At 44.2% G+C, this 27177-nt stretch overlaps 1 protein-coding gene across 1 annotated transcript in view; it reads left to right on the top strand.

Moving 5' to 3' along the window:
* Window positions 1–27177, top strand: part of LOC126092875 (dachshund homolog 2) — a 982096-nt gene that overhangs the window by 944350 nt on the left and 10569 nt on the right. Inside the window, exon 13 of the mRNA XM_049908606.1 lies at window positions 26570–26689. Coding sequence (XP_049764563.1) covers window positions 26570–26689 — 120 coding nt within the window. The remainder of the gene's footprint in view (window positions 1–26569; window positions 26690–27177) is intronic.

Below are 27177 nucleotides of genomic sequence, written 5' to 3'. Positions count from 1 at the left end.
CTAAGACAATTTTTTGTAATTTGCAGAAGGATATCACAAGCACACGTCGTGCCTTCTATCGTATTCATATTAATTTTCATTCCATGGGACTATTTTCACACTTCTTCTATCATGGAACGTGTCACTGCATTAAGCAAATAATTAATTATTTTGAGCAATAATATGATAATAATAATATACGGCATAAGATGTTATATTTAAAATTACTAGTAGTGGGAAGGATTTTGTCTCTTGAAGTCCAGCGCCACCTGGCAGTTAATAAGACAAAAAGTAATAGGTTATGCCTCTCTGTGTGTAACTGAATAATTGAAATTTAGGTATTTTCAGATGATTTTCGCCTTACTTTATTGAAATCTCTTCAGTGGCCTGAAATACATACACATTTCAATTAAATGCAGCACATTTAATTAACATACTGCTGCATTCAAGTGAAAATGTCACTGAAAACGCTTGTATAATTTAAGGCGAAAAGTGTCTCGCTAAAAGTAAATTGAATTTATTCAGTTGCATATAGACAGACTTATCCTAGGATTGATTCATAAAATATTTACAGCAACAGAGGACTGATGGATCAACATAATTCTAGATTAAAATATCAAACATTCACGAAACCAATGCAAAAAAAGGGAAAAGAAGAAAACGGGACTGTAGTGTTTGTAACTAAAACATCTGGACGCCATTTCCATGATAGGTCACGAAGAAAAAACGGTATCAGATATGTTGAATGTGATAACCGGTCCCCTCTTTCTAGTAATAGGACTGTTCCTCAAACACAATTACAGTTCTGTAAGTTGCAGTGTCTACACTTTTAATCAAAACTTTGCTGCATCTGATCGCAGAACTTTAAGCTTCAGAATCATATTCATAGATAATATTTACAAAACAGAAATGTCGTTGTACAAAAATCTAAATGAGTCACGCGCCTTCCGATGATAAATTCCACTGTCAAACTATTTTTGTACGTCCGTTGGGTCTTTGACTATCTCATTCTTTTCCGTTATTGCTTTCACCGTATCTCTCCCGGTATCCGTGAATCTTCCATCCAGTTTCAGGTTTCTACATCAAACTGTATATCTCGGTGCTCTTAAAGGTTGGGAAGCGTAGTTCTGCTCCTAACCGATGAGTACCACTCTGTCTCTACTCCCAATTTCAGTTGTCGGTTATTCTTTCCTCTTATTCATTACTTTCATATCAGCTGATCCCCCCAACTCTTTCACTGTTTCTCATTCCAAGTCGTGTTCGTTCTTATGCTTTCTTCAATATTCTCAGCATCTGAGCCTGACAACGGAGTAATATCAATACTCGAATTTGTAGCCACACTAAATATCATCGTAATGCTCGCAGTGTCTTTCTGTAGGGTTGAAGCAGTAGATCTAACTGAAATACATACTTTATCAAAGGCTAACTAGCAAAAATAAATGTAAATATACAGACACAGATACTTTCAGATTTATTGTTTGTCCTTGCGTTGCGAGTGATTGTTTTTAGACCTCGTGATGCGTCCTTGCGGGGACGGAAGTTTCATCAAATCGATCTATGCTGTTGCACTGGAGGAACAAATTATGACATACCTTTTCTTACGCCGTGTCGGAAGGTATACCTGTGGAAAATGACATTTAATATTGGTTTGAGTGATGGAAAAAGTGAACAAACTTTAAAAGTGGCTACATAAATTTGCAGCGTCAGTCTTATTGCAGTAAAATAGGCGACCTCAGCTACTGAGTTGATCGGATTTGATGAAATTCGCACAGACGAGACATTGCTGTCCGTTTTTCAATCAAGCTTTCAAACCAACTTTCTGTTCAGGGTAACCACACCTCACACACATTGTAAATAAGAAAAACAACACTCAAGACTCAATAACCAAATTTTCACAGAAATTATAACAATAAAAAATTCAAGAATAACTTGCCGAAAGCCAGGACTTCGTAACTGTTCATCCATTACGGAAAAATAGTTATTATAAACCTGAAGATCCGTCTAGAGTGACGTGAAACCAGTAGTTGCAAATAAAGCACCTTCATACAGTTATGCGGTTTTTGGAAACACCTCACCATTCTTGACATTTTAATTTTTATAATTTTTATGATAATTTGGTTATTGAGTGTTGAATGTTGTTATTGTTATTTAGCTTTCAAACAAAACAAAAAAATGCTTCAAATGGCTCTGAGTACTAAGGGTCTTAACTTCTGAGGTCATCAGTCCCCTAGAACTTAGAACTACTTAAACCTAACTAACCTAAGTACATCACACAGCCGGCCGCGGTGGCCAAGCGGTTCTAGGCACTTCAGTCCGGAACCGCGCGACTGCTACGCTCGCAGGTTCGAATCCTGCCTCGGGCATGGATGTGTGTGATGTCCTTAGGTTAGTTAGGTTTAAGTAGTTCTAAGTTCTAGGGGACTCATGACCTCCGATGTTAAGTCCCATAGTGCTCAGAGCCATTTTTGACATCACACACATCCATGCCCGAGGCAGGATTCGAACCTGCGATAGTGGCAGTCGCGCAGTTCCGGACTGAAGCGCCTAGAATCGCTCGGCCACCGCGGCCGGCTATTCAGCTTTCAAATCACTTGAATACACCATCTGAGACTGGACTCGCATTCGGGAGGACGACGGTTCAATCCCGCGTCCGGCCATCCTGATTTAGGTTTTCCGTGATTTCCCTAAATCGCTCGGGGCAAATGCCGGGATGGTTCCTTTGAAAGGGCACGGCCGACTTCCTTTCCCCGTCCTTCTCTAATCCAATGAGACCGATGGCCTCGCTGTTTGGTCTCTTCCCTCAAACAATCCAATCCAATCCAATCCAAAACCATCCGAGAAATTTAGTCGTCGCAGTTTTTTGAACAGTATGGCAAAGCTGACAGAATCAGAAGCATTGCTGAAGTCTAGTTGTGTCGAAATTGTGCCCTCGCGGTTGTCGATGGCGTATTTCGGGGTAATCATTAGCCTTAGTTAGCGCAGAGTTTGTGGTGTGGCGTTTACGAAAGCCGGACCGATATTTGTCATACACGTTGAATGTGCTGACGGTATGGAACAAAGTGAGACTGAACTGACACTGGTTTGGAATAGAACTGTGCTCGAGGAACTGTGTTAGTGAATAAGACGGGCAAGTGCGGCCGGGATTTGCAGCTAATTGGGTCTAAGCTAACATACCGTCGCGTCGGAGCGCAGTAAGGTTTCGGAAAGCCGAGAGTGCCGGCCTGTAATCAGCGCGCATCGGGATTTAAAGTAGTTAATTTGTGCCTAGGTGACACAAAGCCCGCGCGGCAGACAAAGGCAGGAGACGGCGCCAAGGAGGATCCGGGCGCAGCTTACAAAGCCGTACGGCGAGGCGGCCCGGCGGGCAGCGGGTGGCGCGCGCATGCGCACAGCGGCAGGGCGCCGCGTTAATTACAAGTTGGCCCAAGTAAGTCCGGCGCTAGCCAGCCAGCCGGCTAGCCCGCCCGTACAATCTGCCGAGCATCTCCGCCCAAATAATTCAGCCCCTTCGGCACAACTTGCCACTACTCTAAGCTGAAATGAATTGATAATTAGCCCGCGCGTGCGCGTGTTTTGCGAGCGCAGCCATCTTGGGCGGTCACCTGGCCGTCTCCTCCGGAACACACTACTCTCCGCCTCTGTCCTCCACGTGACGTCGCCGCTGGCGGATGATTGCTAACAAGGGAACCTCCCCGTCGCGCCCCCCTAAGATTTAGTTATACGTTGGCACAGTGGATAGGCCTTGAAAAACTGAACACAGATCAATCGAGGAAACAGGAAGAAGTTGTGTGGAACTACGAAAAAATAAGCAAAATATACAAACTGAGTAGTCCACGCGCAAGATAGGCAACATCAAGGATAGTGTAAGCTCAGGAGCGCCGTGGTCCCGTGGTTACCGAGAGCAGCTGCGGAACGGGAGGTCCTTGGTTCAAGTCTTCCCTCGAGTGAAAAGATTACTTTCTTTATTTTCGCAAAGTTACGATTTGTCCGTTCGTTCATTGACGTCTCTGTTCAGTGTAATAAGTTTAGTGTCTATGTTTTGCGACCGCACCGCAAAAGACGAAAGGACGTGCCTCTCCAATGGGAACCGAAAACATTTGATCGCAAGGTCATAGGTCAACCGATTCCTCCACAGGTAAACACGTCTGATACATTCGATACGACACTGGTGACGGCATGTGCGTCACATGACAGGAATATGTTGTCGACCCACCTAACTTGTACACTTGGCGAATGGGTAAAAAGATTCTTCTACCTTGCCCGACTTAGGTTTTCTTGTGGATATGATAATCACTCCCGCAAAAAGTGATGAAAACATAAGAGTTTGTCACATAAACTGCAACAAATGAATGCAACAGTTTCACAGTCGCACAGTTTTCCCTGTTCTCTATCAAAACATATATTTTTAACGTTTTCAAATCCTGCATATGTCCAAACGTTTAACGTTTTCAAATCCTGCATATGTCCAAGCAATTCTGAACATGTCCTGGAATTTTGGAGAGCGAAGTTGATTATGTGTGAGTGCCTGAACTTTAATAATTGACACACGATCACGTAAACAATACTGCTCTGTGTACCTGTGCAGCTTCGCAAAATCATAGAATCTTTTCACAAAGTATTTCACTTGCCGAAAACCAAACACTTATAACGGTTGCACAAGAGGTGTACAACCTGGAGAAATGGTAATCGCGTCTGCTCCCACACTAAAACTGTCTGAAAATAAAAAAATTAAACTTCTCACTCGAGGGAAGACATGAACCGAGGACCTCTCGTTCCGCAGCTGCCACGGCGCTCCTGATTTCACAGTATCCTTGCTGTTGCCTATGTTGCGCATGGACTACTCAGTTGGTATGTTTTGCTTATTTTTTCATAGTTCCACACAACTTCTTCCTGTTTTCTCGAGTGATCTGTGTTCAGTTTTTCAAGGCCTATCCACTGTGCCAACTTATAACTAAATCTGAGGGGGGTGCGATGGGGAGGTTCCCTTGTAAGAGCGGCTGAGTTGTGTGTGTTCCGGAAGAGACTACCGGGGTCGTTATGCGATCGAGACGTAAAAAGTACAGCTTCCAAGCTTCTAGTATACCACGGCGCCTAATACACCCCTTTTTTCCTTCATTGTATCACAGGTAGAGTTGTAAAACAACCGTAGGTTATAGCAGAGTAACATAACAAAACGTAAACTACGGTAGTCTTTTGGTGAGTTAAGACCGTATCCACGTTACATCTACGTCAGGTGCGTTCCATACCCATCAGGTATTACGATATTTCGGTTACTTTGTTTGTAGCTTGCGTTCTACCGAAACTAAGATTCAGTACTTTTGGCACACTACATACAGCGTGACAATTATTGATCTATATGAAAAGAAAAGAACGTAAATTAGTTACAAACTAAGGCGTGCACACACTTTATTCAACATGTAAACGTCACTACAGATATTCGGATTTAGGTTACGACATGTTCGATACGTCTGCCATCATTGGCGATGATGTGCGCAGACGAATAGCGTAATTCTGCATGTGGCGCTGAAGTGTCGGAACATCGAGACTGTCGATGACCTCCTGAATGACTGTTTTCAGCTCAGCAATGGTTTTGGAATTATTGTTGTACACCTTGTCTTTAATATAGCCCCACAAAAACGACTCGCATGTCTTCAGATCCCGGGAATATGGTAGCCAATCGAGGCCCATGCCAGTGGCCTCTGGGTACCCCAGAGCCAAAACGCGATCACCAAAGTACTCCTCCAGGACATCAAACGCTCTCCTGCTTCCATGGCGTCGAGTTGTGTCTTGCATGAACCACATCTTGTCGAAATTAGGGTCACTTCCAAAACCTTCACGTACCGTTCGGCACTCACCATGCCATCAAGAAATATCGCACCGATTACCCCGTGACTGGACAGTGCGCAACACACAGTCACCTGTTGAGGGCGAAGAGACTTCTCGAACGCGAAATGCGGATTGTCAGTCCCCCAGATGCTCCAGTTTTGCTTATTGACGAACGCATCCAAATGAAAGTGGGCTTCGTCCCTAACCAAAACCGTGTTCATATCAAAATTCCCATCGTGCTCCGCGGACAACCTAGTTTAAAGGTCCTGACGCAAACCGTTCACAAGTTATGACCATTTTATTTATTGAATAATTGACACCCTATAAAAGACATAGCAAATGGTAAGTTTACCAATAGTATTGGAAGAACTGGTAAGGAAAGAAACTGAATCAATGTGTAAGAGAGGAAACTGGAGCCTAGAACTTTTGTCTGCTTTTTTGTTTGTTTGGTTGTTTTGCACATAATTAGTACTGGACAGCATTCAGTGTTAATCTGTTGTGTATTTTATATCCTTCCGGCCGCGGTGGTCTAGCGGTTCTAGGCGCTCAGTCCGGAACCGCGGGACTGCTACGGTCGCAGGTTCGAATCCTGCCTCGGGCATGGGTGTGTTGGATGTCCTTAGGTTAGTTAGGTTTAAGTAGTTCTAAGTTCTAAGGGACTGATGACCACAGATGTTAAGTCCCATAGTGCTCAGAGCCATTTTATATCCTTACAGAATAGAAATTACATTTTACAATTGTTGTTGTTGTTGTGGTCTTCAGTCCTGAGACTGGTTTGATGCAGCTCTCCATGCTACTCTATCCTGTGCAATCTTCTTCATCTCCCAGTACCTACTGCAACCTACATCCTTCTGAATCTGCTTAGTGTATTGATCTCTTGGTCTCCCTCTACGATTTTTACCCTCCACGCTGCCCTCCAATGCTAAATTTGTGATCCCTCGATGCCTCAGAACATGTCCTACCAACCGATCCCTTCTTCTAGTCAAGTTGTGCCACAAACTTCTCTTTTCCCCAATCCTATTCAATACCTCCTCATTAGTTACGTGATCTACCCACCTTATCTTCAGCATTCTTCTGTAGCACCACATTTCGAAAGCTTCTATTCTCTTCTTGTCCAAACTAGTTATCGTCCATGTCTCACTTCCATACATGGCTACACTCCATACAAATACTTTCAGAAACGACTTCCTGACACCTAAATCTATATTCGATGTTAACAAATTTCTCTTCTTGAGAAACGCTTTCCTTGCCATTGCCAGTCTACATTTTATATCACCTCTACTTCGAACATCATCGGTTATTTTACTCCCTAAATAGCAAAATCCCTTTACTACTTTAAGTGTCTCATTTCCTAATCTAATTCCCTCAGCATCACCCGACTTAATTTGACTACATTCCATTATCCTCGTTTTGCTTTTGTTGATGTTCATCTTATATCCTCCTTTCAAGACACTGTCCATTCCGTTCAACTGCTCTTCCAAGTCCTTTGCTGTCTCTGACAGAATTACAATGTCATCGGCGAACCTCAAAGTTTTTACTTCTTCTCCATGAATTTTAATACCTACTCCGAATTTTTCTTTTGTTTCCTTTACTGCTTGCTCAATATACAGATTGAATAACATCGGGGAGAGGCTACAACCCTGTCTCACTCCTTTCCCTACCACTGCTTCCCTTTCATGCCCCTCGACTCTTATAACTGCCATCTGGTTTCTGTACAAATTGTAAATAGCCTTTCGCTCCCTGTATTTTACCCCTGCCACCTTCAGAATTTGAAAGAGAGTATTCCAGTCAACATTGTCAATTAACAAAAATTAAGTGTTCACGTAACTTTTGCTCTTTTATGCAAGCAAAGCAATTACTTTCGGTGCAAGTACAGTTTCGATGCACAAATATAAAAAAACATATAATTGTTATTGGTATTGTGTACTTAATCGAATGTTCTTCGTCATGATCGAAGGCAAGAGATACCTGTTATTACTGATAAAAACGAAAGGTCTTTATGAATAACAGAAACATCTTTTATATGAGTTCGACGAAATATTGATGCGATGTTATATTTTTGTTTTGCTGCGTTTTTTTAAATTTTACCTTTTTGTTCAGGAAATTACGTTTACTAGCTCTTCGTGATCAAACTCTATTGTTTATTTCTACTACAGCATCGCTCTATTTCACGTTACAAGTCAGTAATTTTCGAATGAAACCTAAATTAAACAGTGAGAGTTCAAGTTTTGCTCATATGGGCTACTGTTCGGTTTTAAGTAACAGAGAGAAGGATAAGTACGTAGAACAAAAATGTTGCGTGCCATGCGTATTTCTGCGTAGCATGACCGTAATCGTGCATCTCCTTGTAATTCATAGCTGTAAAACACACTTGTTGGTGAAACTTATCCCTGTCTTAACACACGTCCGAACATAGTCACTCTTCTTCCTATCAGCGTTTTCCTCAAATTAAGGCCTGTATTTGACACTAACAGACTTCTCTTGGCCAGGAATGCCCTCTTTCCCTGTGCTAGTTTGCTGCTTGTGTTCTCCTCGCTCTGTCCGCCATACGTTACTTTGACACCAAGGTAACAGAATTCATCTACTTCGTGCGCACCTATTCTGATGTCAGGTTTATCGCTAATCACATTTCTGTTACTCATTATTACATTATTACTCTGTAATGAGTAAGCATCGACTGCGGGTGCCCTGCTACCAAAATACTCAGAAAATATACCTGAATAACCTCTGAAATTTTGTCGGAGAATTCGGCTTCGTCTGGTATGCTGTTGTAGTGTATGGTTAGGTACGCAAACACTTTTGAGAAACATTTGTCAACTTGTCTGTGCTGCGGCGGAAGTCTATGCAATTGTGGGAGGAGGAATGGCTGGCGGTGAGGGAAAATAAGCTGCGGTTGGTGAAACCCACCATCCAGCCGTGGTGTACCTCCTGCCGGTCACCTAGGCGGGGCGAAGTGAACCTTACACGTCTTCTAGGGCACTGTCCTCTTACGCATGCCTTCTTACTACGGCGAGAGGAACCCCCGCTGTGTGATGCCTGTGGCGTACGAATCACTGTACGCCACATTTTAGTTGAGTGTGATTTATATCGTTCTGTCAGGGCAAAAGTTAATATTAGTGGGGATCTGCCCTCGATTTTAGCCGATGACGAGGCAAGTGTCAAGAAAGTTCTAAGGTACTGTGATGTTTCTGGGCTTCAGCCTAAAATTATAGGTTGGAATTTTTAGTGTGTTGCCGAGTGGCTGACCACTCCTTTTTATTCTTGAAATAGGCCAGTTCCAAACATGTGCTATGTGTTTCATTTTATCCCCTTCCCCTACGTTCTCTTGCGGTTCTCCTCTTTTCATGCTGCTTTCCACTTTGCTACTGTTGACGTGCACACTGTCTATGTAGACTGTCACCTTTAATTTTAGTCTTATTTTTGCACTTGCTGCATTTTAGTGACACTCGTCCATTATTGATTCCGTTCGGGCGTTAAAGACTACACTGTTGAGCGCCCATAACACCATATCTATCCATCCATCCAACTAGTCTGTGTTTATCCTGTTGAGGCATATTGAAGGTACTATACCGAAAAAAAAAAAAAAAAGATTCAGTCGGGCATGTAGAAAATAAAGTTTCCGAGGCGCGCAGAATTTTGATGCCTTCAGGGTTGCATAGGCGACTGGGTAGCTGTTGGTGTCTACCTCGGCGTGAAACGGGGAGAAAATGTGGAGCAGCGGAGAAGAGGGCGCAGCGGCGACAGATCGATGCCCGCGTGCGTACGACGAGTGCGGCCAGGGGGCAGGGGGCGGATGGCTGGAGGCGAGCCCCGACGCAGCCCCGTGGCCCAGTTAGGGCGCGGGGGCGGGGGGCGGCAAGTCGGGGGCGGGGGGCGGCGAGCCGCGGTGGCGAGGGGCCCTGGCTGCCGCGCGCACTTCACCGCCGCCGCGCGGATGCAAATCAAATCAAAAAAGAGCAGCGCCGCCGATTCTTACATCAAAGTCTGTCGGCTGCCGCTGCCGGCGCTCTCGGAGGCTGGAATAGGTGCAGGGTACCGCGGGACGAGTAGGTAGCTGAGCACACAGTGACGGCGAGGCCACTGCAACAATTCCAATCTCAAAAACACTGCGGGGGCGAAGGGAGGCGGAGGCCTGGGGGCGGAGGAGTGTGCCTGAGGCCGCCCTGACAGACGAATGCCTTGGGGAGCTTATTAAATTTTATCGAACGAGTTCACCCAGCCGGGGAAAACGACGTATTTGTTCTGCGAAAGACGAGATGACGTAATCTAATTCCTGTAATCTTTTTTTTTTTTTCTTTTCTTGAAGCTCGAGGGACTACCAGAACTCTTTTCTCCAACTCGCTTCCCTGTAATTGGTAATTCTTGTCGCGTAGAAAAATGTCCGCCTCAAGATTTTCTTTATTCGTCTCATTTATAATGACAAGCCGTCTACTGTTTCTAATAAGTCGGCGGTGTGAGGGATAAGATTGCTAAAACAAGTAGCAGGCGTCATAGCTCTAAATGAGCCATTCTACTTGTTAAAAATTGAGCAATAAAAATACGCGATTCGTCGTAACAGTATTGTGATTGATTTGTTATAGTGGAGAGTCAGGCCTTGGAACTCGTATAGGTTTCGTCATCGATAAGTGGAAAGAGAGATTATGGAAATTCCTAATTGTTCTCTAATCTTTCCTTTCACGGTTCTGTTTAACATATCCTGAACAAGAACTGCTAAAGGCAGGACGCTGTTTCCCTTTTTTTATAAAGCGTACAAGAAAAGAACTATAATTTTCTGTTTCTACAAGTCCCTGTCTCAACCACATTATGTCAAATCGATGTAACAAAGAAAACACTACATAATAATGTAGTAATTGTTAAATTATGCCCTCGATTCAAGAATAGCCAAATAATTTTCAAATATGACACACAAGCACACACACAAGAACATAACGCACTGAAACACCAATCGTACCTTATTCCCTCCTCTATCTCCCCCCCCCCCCCTCCTCACCACAAATGTTAGAGCAGCGCTTTTTTCGGGTGGTAAAATTTGATTCAAATTACTCGAGGCGTTTCAAAGTTATACCTACGTGTAAGCCATTTACAACGATTCGCTCCCTCCAAATAATGGTTCTGAGGATCTTACACCCACAGAAATTGTCTCCTGGCACTAAGATATAAATATACCAAGTGTGATTGAAACAGCTGCTGACGTTCGTTCTAATCACTGCTTTGTCTGTGTGCTCAGAGCTGGATCTTTACTTTACTTACTTTTCTAGGTGCATGTAGAAAAGTGTCACAATACTTTCATTACAAAGAAAACAGGCGTAAATAGAGGGCAAAATTCGAATTAGTGAGTCAGAAACTAATCATGTTGAATAGTGAGGAATTATACGGAAGTATGACATAAATATGGCAACGGCCTTGCCGCAGTGGGTACACCGGTTCCCGTGAGACCACCGAAGTTAAGAGCTGTCGGGCGTGGCCGGCACTTGGATGGGTGACCATCCAGCCGCCATGCGCTGTTGCCATTTTTCGGGGTGCACTCAGCGTCGTGATGCCAATTGAGGAGCTACTCGACCGAATAGTAGCGGCTCCGGTCAAAGAAAACCGTCATAACGACTGGGAGAGTAGTGTGCTGACCACGCGCCCCTCCTATCCGCATCCTCAACTGAGGATGACACGGCGGTCGGATGGTCCCGCTGGGCCACTTGTGGCCCGAAGACGGAGTGAATGACATAAATGGTTTACAACTTAGGTGCGTATGCCTACAGAATGTTAACTGAAGACGAATGATACCGATAATGTTTTGTTCAGCTGGTTCCTCTTCGAGTTCTAGATGCCAATGTTTACGTTAGTATTTCAGTTTTTTTTTTTTTTTTTTTTTTTGGATCGATCTCTCTACGAAAAATCACAAGCTGCATTCCAATTCCAAACAAACCATCCTAGTAGTTGAATCTCATTACCTCATCGGTGCTCCATGTTGCTTTGTTGACTCGTATTAAAGTTCTTGCCTCCTGTTGTGTCTAGACAAGAGTCTAGACACAGGGTGAGGTTACCGATAGGCACGCGTACACACACGCCGGCTGGCGTGAGTTCTGGAACAGGAGACTTGATGAATGCTATAGAGAAAAATATGCAGCTCCTTGAATACTTAACTTTAATTCATCCTTGTGGTACATCGCTATTGACGATACAAATGAGTATCTCCAGATACGGTTAATTACAATCACTGTAAGGCTAATGGCGCCTTGCTAGGTCGTAGCCATGGACTTAGCTGAAGGCTATTCTAACTGTCTCTCGGCAAATGAGAGTAAGGCTTCGGCAGTGTAGTCGCTAGCAAAGTCGTCGTACAACTGGGGCGAGTGCTAGTCCGCCTCTCTAGACCTGCCATGTGGTGGCGCTAGGTCTGCAAGTACTGACAGTGGCGACACGCGGGTCCGACACGTACTAATGGACCGCGGCCGATTTAAGCTACCACCAAGCAAGTGTGGTGTCTGGCGGTGACACCACACCTCCATTCTCCGACGGTGTGTGGGTGGCCTTCCGTCTATACGCATCTGTACCACTCGGCTGCGCCGTCCTATCTGTAATACGACTCCCCGAAGTGTTTTCCTTGCAGTACTTCCGTAACTTTCCCATTCGTTCTGATGCCGTGCCGTCAGTTCTTCTGTTCTGGTGTCAAGAATCTGACCTATTTGCTCAGTTCCCTTGTCTGGCCTTTTGGTGAGTACTGCGTCTCTACTTGGACTTCACTGCGTGATTTGTGTGGGTGCCTGTAGGTTTCCTTTCCTCTTTTTCTGTAAATTACTTAGCGTTTTTATGGTTTTGACGACGGAACTATAATCACGTACTTGTTTGTGTTCTGTGTACTTTGCTAATGCCACCAATCTCTGCACGTACGCGCCACAGTTTTACTTCTCTTTCCATTCATTACTGAGCTACAGGTAACTCTATGTTCCTCCGCAGCATGAAACGAGTCCCCGTTTGATCCGCCACCGCCTAGTGACATGAACACGTAGACACAGGGAACTGTCATAGACAAACGCGACCTATAATATGTTGAGAATTTCGCCACTCCACTATCCACCACCCATGCAAAACTTTATCCAACCCAATCTCTCCTACGCAGATGTTGCATGAATATCCGTTCCACTCAACTTTTACCAGTCCCTCCAAATCTCCCGCCTCACTTCCCGCATCCGCTTACGTTCCTCCAATGCTGAACCTCTACGATCTCATCAAATTTCCACCCCTTTTCATCCACACTGAACACCTCCGTACATTCTAAACTACCCTCAAACTAGATTCCAATAATTCCTGTTTTCCCTCTGATCACCGATCACTGATTCTGGTATGCTGACTTGCCCTTACCAATACATCTCCCCACCTCTATAACTCCATAGACACCATATCGTATCCCAACGAAACTTCAACTGACTACCTCTCCTGGACAAGGAAATCCACCCTGATATTTATTCATCCTAACAACTATAATTCCTCCGCACCTATCCCACTACACATAAGGACTCCTCTTTTCTGCTTCCCTCTTCATTTTTCACTGTTGTTTCTTTCTTTACACTACGGCCTTTTCCGTCCAGTAGCCACCTACTCACTTTCTGTCTTGCCACTTTCCATCCCAACACCCACCTTCAGTTCGATAGTTACTATTTAACGGGCACCGATATCTTTTATCCACACCCTTCAGCTCTATAAAACACATCCTCCCATCCTGAAAACTTTTTTTTATGAGTGCGTGTCTTTCAGATTCTTAATGAAAGAGCAGTTCCGTTTTTAGAAGAACGTCACCATTCCTGCAATGTGTTTTAAATATATTTTTTTTTTATTTTCATTTAGTCCTTCGATTTTAATTCGCAAAACAAAGGAATTCGACAGTTTTAATAGTTTACTTAAACGCCAACTAAATTCATCCTTCAGAAATTTGAAATATATCTCTAAGCTTTTCACATTTTTAATCATTTTTGTGTCGTTCTTGTTGATCCTTTAAAATCATATTACTTTGCAAGCACCAACTTTCACTTCAGAAAGCGAAAATATTTTGTTGACTCCTTCCTACATAGGGCGCAATGAACATCTTAATAAAAAAAGATAAATTTTAGCTTACACGAAAAGATTCAGATGCTCTGTTTTCCCGTGTGCTCTCCGAAAGTGGAACCGTTGAGAAATAGTCTGAAAATGGTTCTGCGAATCCTCTGCCGATCGCGGGGTTTTCATGTAGATATTGATGGCTGAAGAGCAGAATGTTGTACCACTGACAGCCCACCCTCACACCCATATAGGACGAGGAGCATAAAATAACAAAGAAAAAAAAATTGTGTTGTTGGATTGTGATTGAGGCACGACTGCATCGGTGGCAAAACAGAACTTAACAACGAAACGGAGGTGACATAAATTTGTTACTTCTCTCAGCTTTGTCGAGATGTGTACTACAACATTCTTACTGACGTTTCCGGGTAGAGGAGACTACACCGAGGCCACAGAAGTAATGGGATACCTCCCAGTATCGCGTCAGACCAACTTTTGCGCAAGCGTAGTCCAGAAACTCGCCGTGGCATGGACTCGACAAGCCGTTGGAAGTCTCGTGCAGAAATATTGAGCCATGCTGCCTCTATAGCCGTCCATAATTGTGAAAGATTTGCCGCTGCACGAACTGACCTCTCGATTATGCCCCCTAATGTCGGATGAGATTCACGTCAGGCGATCTGGATGACCAAATCACTCGCACGAATTTCCCAGAACGTTCTCAAAACCAATTGCGAACAATTGTGGCATGGCGCCGCATTGTCATTAATAAAAATTCCATCGTTGTTTGGGAACATGAAGTCCATGAATTTCTACAGATGGTCTCCAGCTAGCCGAATATAACCGTTTCCTGTCAACGATCCGTTCAGCTGAAACCAGAGGACCCAGTAAATTCCATGTAAACACAGCTCACATAATTATGCAGCCACCACTGGCTTGAACAGTGCCTTGTTCACAACTTGCGTCCTTAGCTTCGTAGGGTCTGCGCCACACTCCAACCCTACCATCAGCTCTCACCAATTGAAATCGTGACTCACTTGACCAGACCACAGTTTTCCAGTCCTCCAGTGTCCAACCGATACGGTCAAAAGGCCTAGTGCCGGCCGTTTGCTGCCATAACCCACTAACGCCAGATTTCGCCTCACTTTCCAAACGGATACGTTCGTCGTAAGTTCGACTTTGATTTCTGCGTGTATCCCAAGCAGTGTTGCTAGTCTGTTAGCATTGACAGCTCTAAACAAACACCGCTGCTCTCGGTCGTTATGTGAAGGCCGTCGGCTACTGCGTTGTCCACTGTGAGAGGCAGTCCCTGAAATTTGGTATTCTCACCGCACTCTTGACACTGTGGTCCTAGGAATATTGAACGATTTCCGAAATGGATTGGTCCATACGTCCAGCTCCAACTTCCATTCCGGGTTCAGAGACTGTTAACCCTAGGACGCCTAAGTGGGGGGGGGGGGGGGGGTTCGTTGAACCCACAATTTTTTTATGTCCCCTGCTTTTGCCCAAGTAACTTTCATACTACATATTCCCTTTGAGTTATTGTTTGTTGGCTATTTTATCTGAGTGCTGCAAATGCCTGGCTGGTATTTCGAAGAGAATCTCTGGACAAGAAGACCTCACTGACGTCATTCAGGGCAGACATTGCTAATGGTTTGACGTTTTCAGGGAAAAGGAAAGAAGGAAAGTAGGAAGGCCCTCAATGGACTTAACACCACCACAAAAGTAGAGGAGGAAGCCAACAGCTCCGAGTGTTACACAAGATGTCCGATTTGATAATATGGAGCATTGGCCTATATACGGTCCCAAAGGTCGTTGTCGTTATTGTCCATCTGGATTTTCTACAGTCATGTGTTCAAAATGCACTGTAGTATTGTGCTTCGTTACAAAGAGGAACTGTTTCTAAAAATTCCATTGCAAGAAGAACTAGAAGGGAAAATGAAACAGTTCTAATACACAGCAGGAATGCATAAATGTGTTTATAAATTAAATTATTCACTTACAGGAAACCTTTTGCTTGAGGTTATTGGCAAACACTTTTTTTCTATAATATGTATAAATGTGGTCTACTGATGGCAATGTTGCCTGTAAGCAACATTTCATAATTTTCATAATTTTTGTCAAAAATTTCTAACACTGACTGACTTGTATTTCTTTAAGCATATTAATTAAATATAAGCACTGAAATTTTTGTTTTGTTTTTATTTTCACCATTTGCCAAATAAAGGGTTAATCACCTCAGCACAAATGACAGCCCCGCCAATGCACTGCCCTTTTGTACTTCGTGTACGCGATACTACGGTGATGTACATGTGCATGTCGCTGTCGTCAGTGTAGTGTTAGGATTCTGAAAGCATTAGTGGCGCCGCAGGGGGTGGTGTCGGCGGCGCGGTGGCTGGGTCCCGGCGCATTTTAATTGAGCCAGGAGCCAGGAGGCGGGAGGAGCGAGGCTGCTCCGCGAGCTAATGATAAGTGTGATTATCGCCGGCGTGGCGGTAATCGCCGACGGTGATGATAACGTAGCGCAGGCGGCGAGTGATTACGGCTTATTGGGTTAGCTTGCACCCATAACCGTGGCGGCGTCGCGGCGCTGGGGCGCCGAAATAGGCCACGGCGCACACTTTGGGTCCGCGGCCGTTGCCGCGACAACAGAAGCTGCTTCTGGTCGCCGGTGTCGTAGGACGAACGGGGAGCTGTGGAGACTGGCGTGGATCGGAGCCTGCACTCGTCACAGTGTCAGAGATAGTGGTCGAGGAAACGGATTCGTATCAGAATTTGACAGTTAAAGAGCGTCTGGAGAAGTTCCATTTACAGCAATGTGCCCATGATCCAAGGAGGTACTTACGCGGCAGTGCTGACGTTTTTTCTATTTTGGGCCATCTCTCTTCTGATTAGTTCGATGCGGCCCGTCACGCATTCCTCTCCTGTGGCAAACTTATCATCTGAGTAGCAGTTCTACGTCCTCATTTATTTGCTGGATGTATTGTACACTACTGGCCATTAAAATTGCCACACCACGAAGATGACGCGCTACAGACGCGAAGTTTAACCGGCAGGAAGAAGATGTTGTGATATGCGAATGATTAGCTTTTCAGAGCATTCACACTAGGTTGGCGCCGGTGGCGACACCTACAACGTGCTGACGCGAGGAAAGTTTCCAACTGATGTCTCATACACAAACGACAGTTGACTGACTTTGTCTGGTGAAACGTTGTTGTGATGCCTCCTGTAAGGAGGAAAAATGCGTACCATCACGTTTCCGACTTTGATAAAGGTCGGATTGGAGCCTATCGCGATTGCGGTTTATCGTATCGCGATATTGCTGCTCGCGTTGGTCAAGATCCAATAACTGTTAGCAGAATATGGAATCGGTGGGTTCAGGAGGGTAATACGGAACGCCGTGCTGGATCGCAATGGCCTCGTATCACTAGTAGTCGAGATGACAGGCATCTTACCCGCATGGCTGTAACGGATCGTGCAGCCACGTCTCGATCACTGAGTCAACAGATGGGGACGTTTGCAAGACAACAACCATCTGCACCGACAGTCCGACGACGTTTGCAGCAGCACGGAATATCAGCTCGGAGACCATGGCTGCGCTTACCCTTGACGCTACATCACAGACAGGAGTGCCTGCGATGGTGTACTCAACGACGGACCTGGGTGCACGAATGACAAAACGTCATTTTTTCGGATGAATCCAGGTTCTGTTTACAGTATCATGATGGTCGCATCCGTGTTTGGCGACATTGCGGTGAACGCACAGTGGAAGCGTGTATTCGTCATCGCCATATTGGCGTATCACCCGGCGTGATGGTATGGAGTGCCATTGGTTATACGTCTCGGTCACCTCTTGTCCGCATTGACGGCACTTTGAACAGTGGACGTTACATTTCAGATGTGTTACGACCGTGGCTCTGCCCTTCATTCGATCCCTGCGAAACCCTTCATTTCAGCAGGATAATGCACGACCGCATGTTGCAGGTCCTGTACGGGCCTTTCTCGATACAGAAAATGTTCGACTGCTGCCCTGGCCAGCACATTCTCCAGATCTCTCACCAATTGAAAACGTCTGGTCAATGGTGGCCGAGCAACTGGCTCGCACAATACGCCAGTCACTACTCTTGATGAACTGTGGAATCGTGGTGAAGCTGTATTTCTTCTTGGTGTAGCAGTTTTAATGGCCCTTAGTGTAAATGTCGTCCAAGAACGCCTGAGTACCTACTTAGATAAAGAAATGCCACCAGAGCAAGACGGTAGCAGATTCTCAGTGTCAGACGGCTAACTGAAAAATATAGGCAACTTGGTACCCCATTAGTTTTTTATTTCTGAGATTATAGCAAGGCTTTCGATTGTGTTTGTTGGAAAGAGCTGTGGAGTGTACTATTATAAATGGGCGTCCCTGATCATCTTATTACGCTTATCAGAAACCTGTAGTCTGATAGAAAGGCAATAATCAGACTAGATAAAACTATTTCAAGTGCCTTTTTAACCGTGTAAAGGAGTTAGACAGGAGTTCTATTTAAGATCTATAGAGAATATGTTGTGAGGAAAAGTTTTCAGGGCTGGAATGGTGGGATCCGAATTGGAGGACGAAGAATCAGATTTGCTGATGACACCACACTGTGCGCAGAATCACAAGTGGAAATGTAGGACCTACCGGATAGGGTTAAGAGCAAGCGAGAAACTTTGATTGTCAGTTTATAAGAAAAGGACTAAGATTATGATTTCTGACAGAGGTGAGTCACTACCAGCTACTGATGTACTATCAGGGTATGACGAAATGGATCACTTTGTCTATCTGGGCTTATTGGTTCAGAAAGAGGGTGGCTCTACACAAGAAATACGACGTAGGATCGTTCCGAGTAGGGAAGCTGCATCGAAGCTCAAAATGCTTCGGAAAGACCGACCACTAACCAGACATACTAAAGTGAAATATTTGGTCTTTCCAGTTTTTTTTTACGGCGCTGAAACCCGGTCAATAATTGAAGGGGACCGCAAAGGAATTGATGAATTTGAGATGTCAACGTATAGGAGGTTGCTGACAATATCGTGGACGAACAAACGGATCAACAAATCAGTCCTTCAGGAACTCAGGTTGGAGAAGATGTTGTCCAGTATTTGTTCGTCGCGAGTCCTGCAGTTCTTTGGTCACATAATTCAACGACAGGAGGAGAACTTGGAAAAGATAATCATCCAAGCCAAAATCGAAGGAAAAAGATTGCAGGGAAGATCACCGAGACAATAGATAGACCAGATAAAAGAGAAGACACACCAAACGTGGGGCCACCTACTTCGAGATGTAAAAGACTGGCAAAAATAGAGATAGACTGTTAACAGGAGTGTCTGATGCATCACCAACTTTCAACCATGAAAGGTGGAGTGTTTTCATGATGGTGATTCCAATCTATGTCTCCCTCTACTGTTTTTACTCTCTACAGCATTCTCTGGTATCATGGACGTTATTCCTGATCTCTTAACAGATTTGTTATCATCCTGTCCCTTTCCCATTTGTTCCTTTCCTCGCCGGTTCTGTGGAGAACTTCCTCATTCCTTACCTTACCTTATCACTCCACCTAATATTCAACATTCTTCTGTAGCACCACTCCTCAGATGCCTCCATTCTTACCTGTTCCGGTTTTCACCTCTCACTACCATACAGTGCTGTGTTCCAAACGTACATAATCAGAAATTTCTTCCTCAAATTAACGCCTATATTTGATACTAGTCTGCTTCTCTTGGTCGGGAATGCCCTTTTTGGCAGTCCTAGTGTGCTTTTTATGACCTCCTTGCATCTTACGCTACGCATTATTTTGCTACCTAGGTAGCAGAATTCGTGTACTTCATGTACTTCATTATCACCAATCCTCAAGTTAATTTTCTCGGTGTCCTCGCTCCTGATACTTCTCATTACTTTGATATTTCTTCGATTTACTCTCAGTGCATATTCTGTGCTCATTAGACTGTTAATTCAATTCAGCAGATCATGTAATTCTTCCTCACTTTCACTGTGGATAGCAATGCCATCAGCGAGTCTTATCACGGGTATCCTTTTACCCTGAATTTTAAATCCACTCTTGAACCTTTCGTTTATTTCCCTCATTGCTTCTTCGATGTGTAGATTGAATAGTAGGGGCGAAAGACTGCATCCCAGTGTTACGCCTGTTTTATTCCGAGCACTTCATTCTTGATCTTCCACTCTTATTGTTTACCCTTGGCTTTTGTGTGTGTAGTATATTACTAGCTTTTCCCTGTATCTCAGCACATTTTTCTCAGAATTTCGAGCACCTTGCACCCTTTGACGTTGTCGAGCGCTTTTTCAAGGTCGACAAATCCTTCGAACGTGTCTTTATTTTTCCTCAGTCTTGCTTTCATTATCAACCGCAACTTCAGAACTGCCTCTCTGGTGCCTTTACCTTTGCTAAAGCCAAACTCATCCTCATCTAACAGATCTTCAGTTTTTTTCTACGTGTTCTTGTATATTATTCTTGTCAGCAATTTGGATGCATGAGCATTTAAAAAATGAAATAAAATGAATGTAAAAGTAGCGTAAAAAAAGTTGTCATTGGGGAAGAAGAGGACGAAAGCATCTTCAGCTCTCCAACACGAAAACACACACACACACACACACACACACACACACACACACATATATATATATACGAACGCACGCACTCGCGCACTTCCCTACGTATAAGGGTTGAGGAGGAACTGGTCGTAAGTTTGAAAATAGGACCCAAAAACGAAATCGAAGTGTAAGACGGCGAACAGAACTATTTGTAAAGGTAAGCCAATAGAAAGAATACTATGATGGAATACTATGATGGAATGAGGAAGGGTTGGCGCCAAAAAGGAAAAGAATGAAGAATTAGTACAAAGAATGTACTTGAAAGTCTCTGCAGCAGAGTCATGATTTGTGGGGTTCCCCGCTATGTGACTGCGACGGGAAGAAGTGCTGACTACGCGCGCAAACGGGCGCGAGCGAGAGTTAGAGATTGCTCACCCCCAGGCGTTTACCATTTTGATAGGAAGACACCTTTATCTCCTCCTGAAAGAAGTCATTTTGACGTTAAAGGAAGTAAGAAAGGAAGGCACGAGAGGGAAGGCGCTCTCGGCAGAGGAAGAAAATGTTTAAATTGTAATATGCAACAAGCGGAGCATGAAATTGAATAAACTCGCCGGCGCGCCCGCTCGCCCCGGGATTACGAGCATTGAGATGAAAATGTATTTTAGTCGTCTGAGGGCGCCGAGACGCCGAGTATAATATCTTTGTAGTTAGCGGTGAGGATTTAGCGAGGGGCCCGGAGCCAGAACCGCGCCGCAGCGTGCAAAGCACAGCACAGCACGGAACACCCAGAGGGTGTCCAACGACTGCGACGTTTGTGGCCCGCGACGCGGCCGACGCTGGCAGAAGTCGGCGGCCTCAGCTACTTACTTCTTTAGTCTGAAGCTCCATAATGAGCTTGTGAGTATTGCAGGTCTGGGTCGAAGCAAAACTGCAAAGGTGTCTTGCACAAGGCGGAACTCCTCTACAACTGAAGCTACATGCCTCTGCGCTAAACACCTGCTGCATATAAAAAGAAACAGCTGCTAATTTCCAAAAATATAAATCTTGAGACCAGACAAACGTTCGCTAGAAAACTGTGGAGGACAGTTCTGCATGGTGCACAACGCAGACAGTGCACTAGACTGAAATGTTTTTGGTAACTTTGAGGTTCGGATGTACTGATCGAGTTAGGAATGGAGATGGCATGAGTGGGAATGCAGTAGACAGCCAAATACCATGTGACTAGCGCCCGAGAGGAAAGGAGATCTACAGGCATTCAGGACCATCACTGCGAATTTTGGAAGTCTCCACTGGACGACGCTCGAGCCGGTGGCCATCTCGCTCTGATAGTTTGATCTCTGGCCGCCACAGATATTACAAGAGTAGTCCGTTCTGTATAATCCAAAGTCGCTATTTTGCTCTGCCATTTCGATCTCTGCCCGCTTCTCCAATCGTCTTTCTTCCCGTAATTAGATGTGTTCCCCTGCTCCATCATATTTGTTCTTGTAGTTCCTTCCATGTACCCAACGAATTTACGTATAAATTGTTAAGCTCTCGAGACTCAAGCAGGCCACCATCCCCACGCTACAGCGCCCCATTTGTCACCCTTTATCTTTTTCCAGTAGGTGCACTTGATAATGTGCCACGCTCGAAACTAGTAGTGCTTAATCAAGAACAGTTCTGAAATACAGCCCGGTGGGTCGAAGTTTATCTTAAAATATTTCAAGTCCGTGATGCTCTTCCAGAAGAAATTCGTCGAAATATTGTCCTGAATGACAGAATCGTAAGCTGGGATAGAGAACTGGCTGTAGAGATTTCATACGTCATGCTAGGAAAACTTCAGAAGTCACTGCTCTACATGTTACTATTGTTATTCTTAATGTAGTATGTACCAGAGTTTACCACTGCAGACCTGTCCACTGGTTATTGATGTTTTCGTGCGTAAAGATCTGCTGGCAGTAATGTCATGAGACAGCTGTAGGATGCACACACGGTGCGATTTCAATCCTGCCAAGGTCCAGTAATAGTGCAGCTTACCTAACGTTATGGTGTGTACGTAGTTGACTACACGACACTAAAAGAATTTCCCGTTGATGCATACAAAATAGACAGAAGAAATATCAAAAATATTTTTGGGTTAAAAAATGGCTCTGAGCACTATGGGACTTAACATCTATGGTTATCAGTCCCCTAGAACTTAGAACTACTTAAACCTAACTAACCTAAGGGCATCACACAACACCCAGCCATCACGAGGTAGAGAAAATCCCTGACCCCGGGAATCGAACCCGGGAACCCGGGCGTGGGAAGCGAGAACGCTACCGCACGACCACGAGATGCGGGCAATATTTTTGGGTATAAAAGACACTGAATGTGTCAAAAATCAATCTTTCAAAAGGCGAGATACAGGCTCCTCAACGCTTTTCAGTGTATTACAAGTAATGCTACAGAATGCTAGCCTTAGCGCTATGTTAGAGGGATCTGTGATGTACATTCAGAACAGACAGTACTTAATATGACAACACGTTTTTGTTTCCTAAGGACATCTAGTGCTCCACTCAGTCGCTGTACTGTATATAAGATTCATTCAGAGTCACAGTCATATCTAATTTATGAAGCAATTACCTATTTGACCATACGCTCATATTCGGGTAGCCATAATCAATCCAAAACAGTCGCCTGGCATCCGTATCTGCTTGTCGCATTCTCTCACAGCAGATATGAATAATTTACATATTAGACAATAATTATACGTTCGTTCTGAAGAACAATTTATAGAACTCCTTTTAAGTCCATGTAGTACACACACACACACACGCACGCAAAACGTATGAAAGGAAGACATACGAACAAAAAAAAAAAAAGAAGAAGAAGGAGAAGTCTGTCAAAAGCCCTTGCTAACGGTGAGGTCAGCAGATCATATGTTACGGCAGCCAGAAGCAGCAATAGTAGGGATAAGTAGCAGAATCTGACACCACATGTTATAGAGGGCGGTTGGTGTAGTAGATAAATAATGGCGAATATTATTAACTGAAGATGGGGAAATATGGAACAGAGCATCAGACCGGTGGATAGACAGACAACTTTAAAAAGAAGTGGGAACGTTTGCGACTGCATATAGACACGGAAAAAACCACTGGTACATTAAGTACTCACCATCGTACACTATAGTGTGGTTTTCGGAAAACTGCAGTTGACGTAGATCCATGTTGTTAGACGATTAGTGTCTTCCTCCCTTTTCTTTTCTTGTTGGTGAGGACAGCAGAAGAATAATAAAACTCCTTTGCGACGGTGGGCAAAATGAAACTGACCTGGGAAATATTTCATGCGCCTTAAGATAGGCAACATCTACCCTGGGTGCGTTTGTTGTAAGATGGGTTGCCTACCTCAAGGTGCATTAAATACGTTCTGTGCCACTCATATTCCGCCTACCTTGGAGAGGTTTCAGTCAGTGGCAGATTTTAATACTACCATTCACCTACTGTTCAATCAGCGTTCTGGGCAACTGTTGTAGAAGTTCTTGGCGCCCCTCCCGCAGGCAGCATCTGCGGCCGCAGCGCCCCTCTGTACACCCCTGGCCGCGCAAGAACAAGGGCCACAAAGCGCGGGCGGAAAATAATTCCACTTTCCTAGCGGTGGTCCCGGGATAAGTCCTTTAACATTCAGATTATTGTCGGTGTGAAATGAGATGAAGGGAGGTCTACTGCCGGAGGCCGGGCCGGGTGTCACCGAGGAAGGAATATTAGGCGCGCGGCAAACCCACTTTGCGTTCTCTCCGAGCAGACGTAATCCCGGCCGCTTCGCCGGCCCGTCCCGCGCCTCTAAACGGCGCAAAGCGGCGTCGCCTGGGCGCGAACAAAGGTGCGACTGCGTAAAGCAATTATCGCGCCCCGCACTAACACAATAACAAAAGGCACCGCGCAGCGCCGGCGACAACCGGTTTAGCATATAAACCGACTCCCTTCTCCCGACTGCGGCTGCCGACTGCGCCAGGCACCGACGCCGAGGCGTCGCCACGCCGCGGGGGCGTCGCTCGTCCGAGGGGCCGCCTTCTAGGGGGCTGCCCGCCGGCGACGGTACGTTGAACCTCGCAGCAGGGTACTGGTGCCTTCCTGAACCCCAGTTCGCTTCCTCAAGAGCTTCTGCGGTTCGGTGAGAGCGCTAGCTTTCTCGGATCAGATCTTCTGAGTTTATCAGCCGTGTGTTAGGGGACACAGTGTCAAGGCTACGATAAGCGAACTCCGGTGGCATTAATTAAAGTAAAGCCATTAACCGTTGCGGGGAGATCTTTTCACAAAATTAAAACCACCACCTTTCTCTCCGAATGCCAAAACACATATGGAGAAGGGACCGTAGTCGTCAAGTGAGAGAAATCAGAGCTAGAATGGAAATATTTATGTGTTTATTCTTCCCGAGTCATATTCGACAGTGGAACGGCAGGGAAATGTGAAAATGATACTATGAACTCTGTGCAAAACACTTAACAGTGAATTTTAGAGTATCACGTAGATGTAGCTGCAACGATGTGATCTTGACACAATGTTTCGACAAGTTTGATACTCACCATCTTCTGACGACGTTTTTGATCTCTGTCTGTTAGGTCAGTATATGTCACTTAAGTGCCCTAATTTCGTTAACGCATTTTTTTCTCTTCTTGAAATCTAAAATTTAACCATTGTCATCTGGAGCTGAACTGTGTGTAACGTAAGGGACTAAAGTGAACTTGGGACGAATGTTTTACAGTGGCGCTGATGGTCATTTCTTCTTCCAGTTATAAGCAATTTTCTTATTTCGCAAACACTCTGTAAATGATTACACCAGTTCTTCTTCTCTACTTTACTTCAAATTCTGATCATTTCTCTTTGAAATAAGATCACCTACAGGTGCCTTTTCTTCATAAATTTCATCATTTTGTACACCTTATCTCACATTATTTTACAGAATGCTATTACCTCCATTAATAACTAGCTGTATCTTTCATTCATGTCTTAAACAATACATCCATAAAAAGACATCTTGGAACCAAATTTACTCTCTAATTACCGCCAACTCTTGCATATTAACTGATGAAATGTAGTATTTAATCAACGTAAGTTACTGTTTTGTTTTATTCATATTGTTTTTTTTTGCACTAAATTTTCATCGTGTCTTCTCACACAATACCGCAGATATTTAAAAATAATTTGTTTTTTAAAATTTAGAATATTTTATGAAATTTATATTATCGCTCGATTGAAACTCTCACCTTCTATCTAATAGCTACTTCGTACTATTACGCATATACGTTCTTTTCTTTTGATTTCTTTCTGCCAACAATCTCATTTACTGTTAAACACATGGTTCCACTGTAAGGGTCCACATAATCTCTGTTTTCACAGCCACTCAGCGTGTCGTTTCATTTGACTTGGTAGACCTTCCTAATCCCAAATACGTTCTCATAACCTGTGTTCCTAATTTCGTCCTTGTGATTCTCTAACTTTATATGTATTTACGCTGAGTATCTTGCATGTGTTACTGCTTACAATACCAAAGTGGTTTACTACCGTCACATGAATGAATAAGTCTAGAGGAGGCAATAAATCCAAAATGGTTGAAGATGATGCTGCTGTTGCTGATGGAGATAATAATTAGATATTCCTTATCAGTGCTAAGGAATGCCTATTTTATTTAACTACTTAAAAATAAACTCCTAGATGATGATAACGAATGATAATTAAACATCCACTGTTATCACACTTTCGGGCTTTCAAATCCAGAACATAAAGATAAGTGCCTTTATTGGTAATACCTACGAACTAAACATGGAGAAAAAAAGTTCTGTTTCCGTGTGTCGATATTGGCTTGTGGAAGAGCTTGACGACTTTGATGAAACTGATACGTAATTTTTTAACACACAAATAATCTCGCTGCCTATACCTCAAAATTTTCGTGGAGGTAAAACTTAATGCAGGCGATATCACTGGCTGACCTCAATAATCAGGTTTCATGTCTTAATAACATTTAATCTCTAGACATGATAACACTTGATGATAGTGAAATGATAATGATAAGAATATAAAAGTCAATGAATGGTACTTTCTACATTCTTTTGTACAAAATGTAACGCTGCTTTCCTGCTGACGGCCGTTGTGCCGAATTTGTTGCACGTTTAAGACGAGGTGAAGATTTTAATCTGGGCCTTTGCTCTTGTTTCAGAGTCTTTGGCACAGGAGCTCGAGTTAGAGAGAAAATCGCGCCAACAGCAACAACAGCAGCAACAGCAACAGCAACAGCAGCAGCAACACGCCGAGAGGGACGTCAAGTCGCCCCTGCAAGGTAGGCCGCTGCCCAACTGTGGAACACGGCTAGGCTTCATCCCCTACCGCGAGGGTCCGTTGTTTCCTGACCGTTGGCGACTACGCTCGTGGGAATGAGCATACGTCGTTGTTATTACTTGATCACAGACGAATATCTATCTGAATGAATAGTTAGGCATTTGATAAACCTACAACATGAGCGAACAACACCGCAGTGGTCGCGATCATAGATGGGAGAAAGAGCTCATGACCTGCTGTTTACCCTCAAAGCTGTTCTGAGCTTTCTTCTTGCTCACTTTCCCCATGTCGTAAAGCGTGTCTGTTCTATGGCTAGCGCTCTTTATCGATAAATGGTTTCTCTTCAGTTTAGCCTATCAAGGGAGCATGTGCTCCAGTTGTCTGTGATGATTCTAAACTGATTCAAGTTATTTTAGATGCTATTAACCTCTTCTTTTGCTCTCCAGCTTGGCGCCGGGCACCTACTTGGTTTAGAGAACGAAACATGTT

The sequence above is a fragment of the Schistocerca cancellata genome, chromosome 7 (genome assembly GCF_023864275.1).
Source record: "Schistocerca cancellata isolate TAMUIC-IGC-003103 chromosome 7, iqSchCanc2.1, whole genome shotgun sequence".
NCBI lineage: Eukaryota > Metazoa > Arthropoda > Insecta > Orthoptera > Acrididae > Schistocerca > Schistocerca cancellata.
Note: the sequence above shows the minus strand (reverse complement) of the source record. Positions and strands in the feature narration are given on the sequence as shown.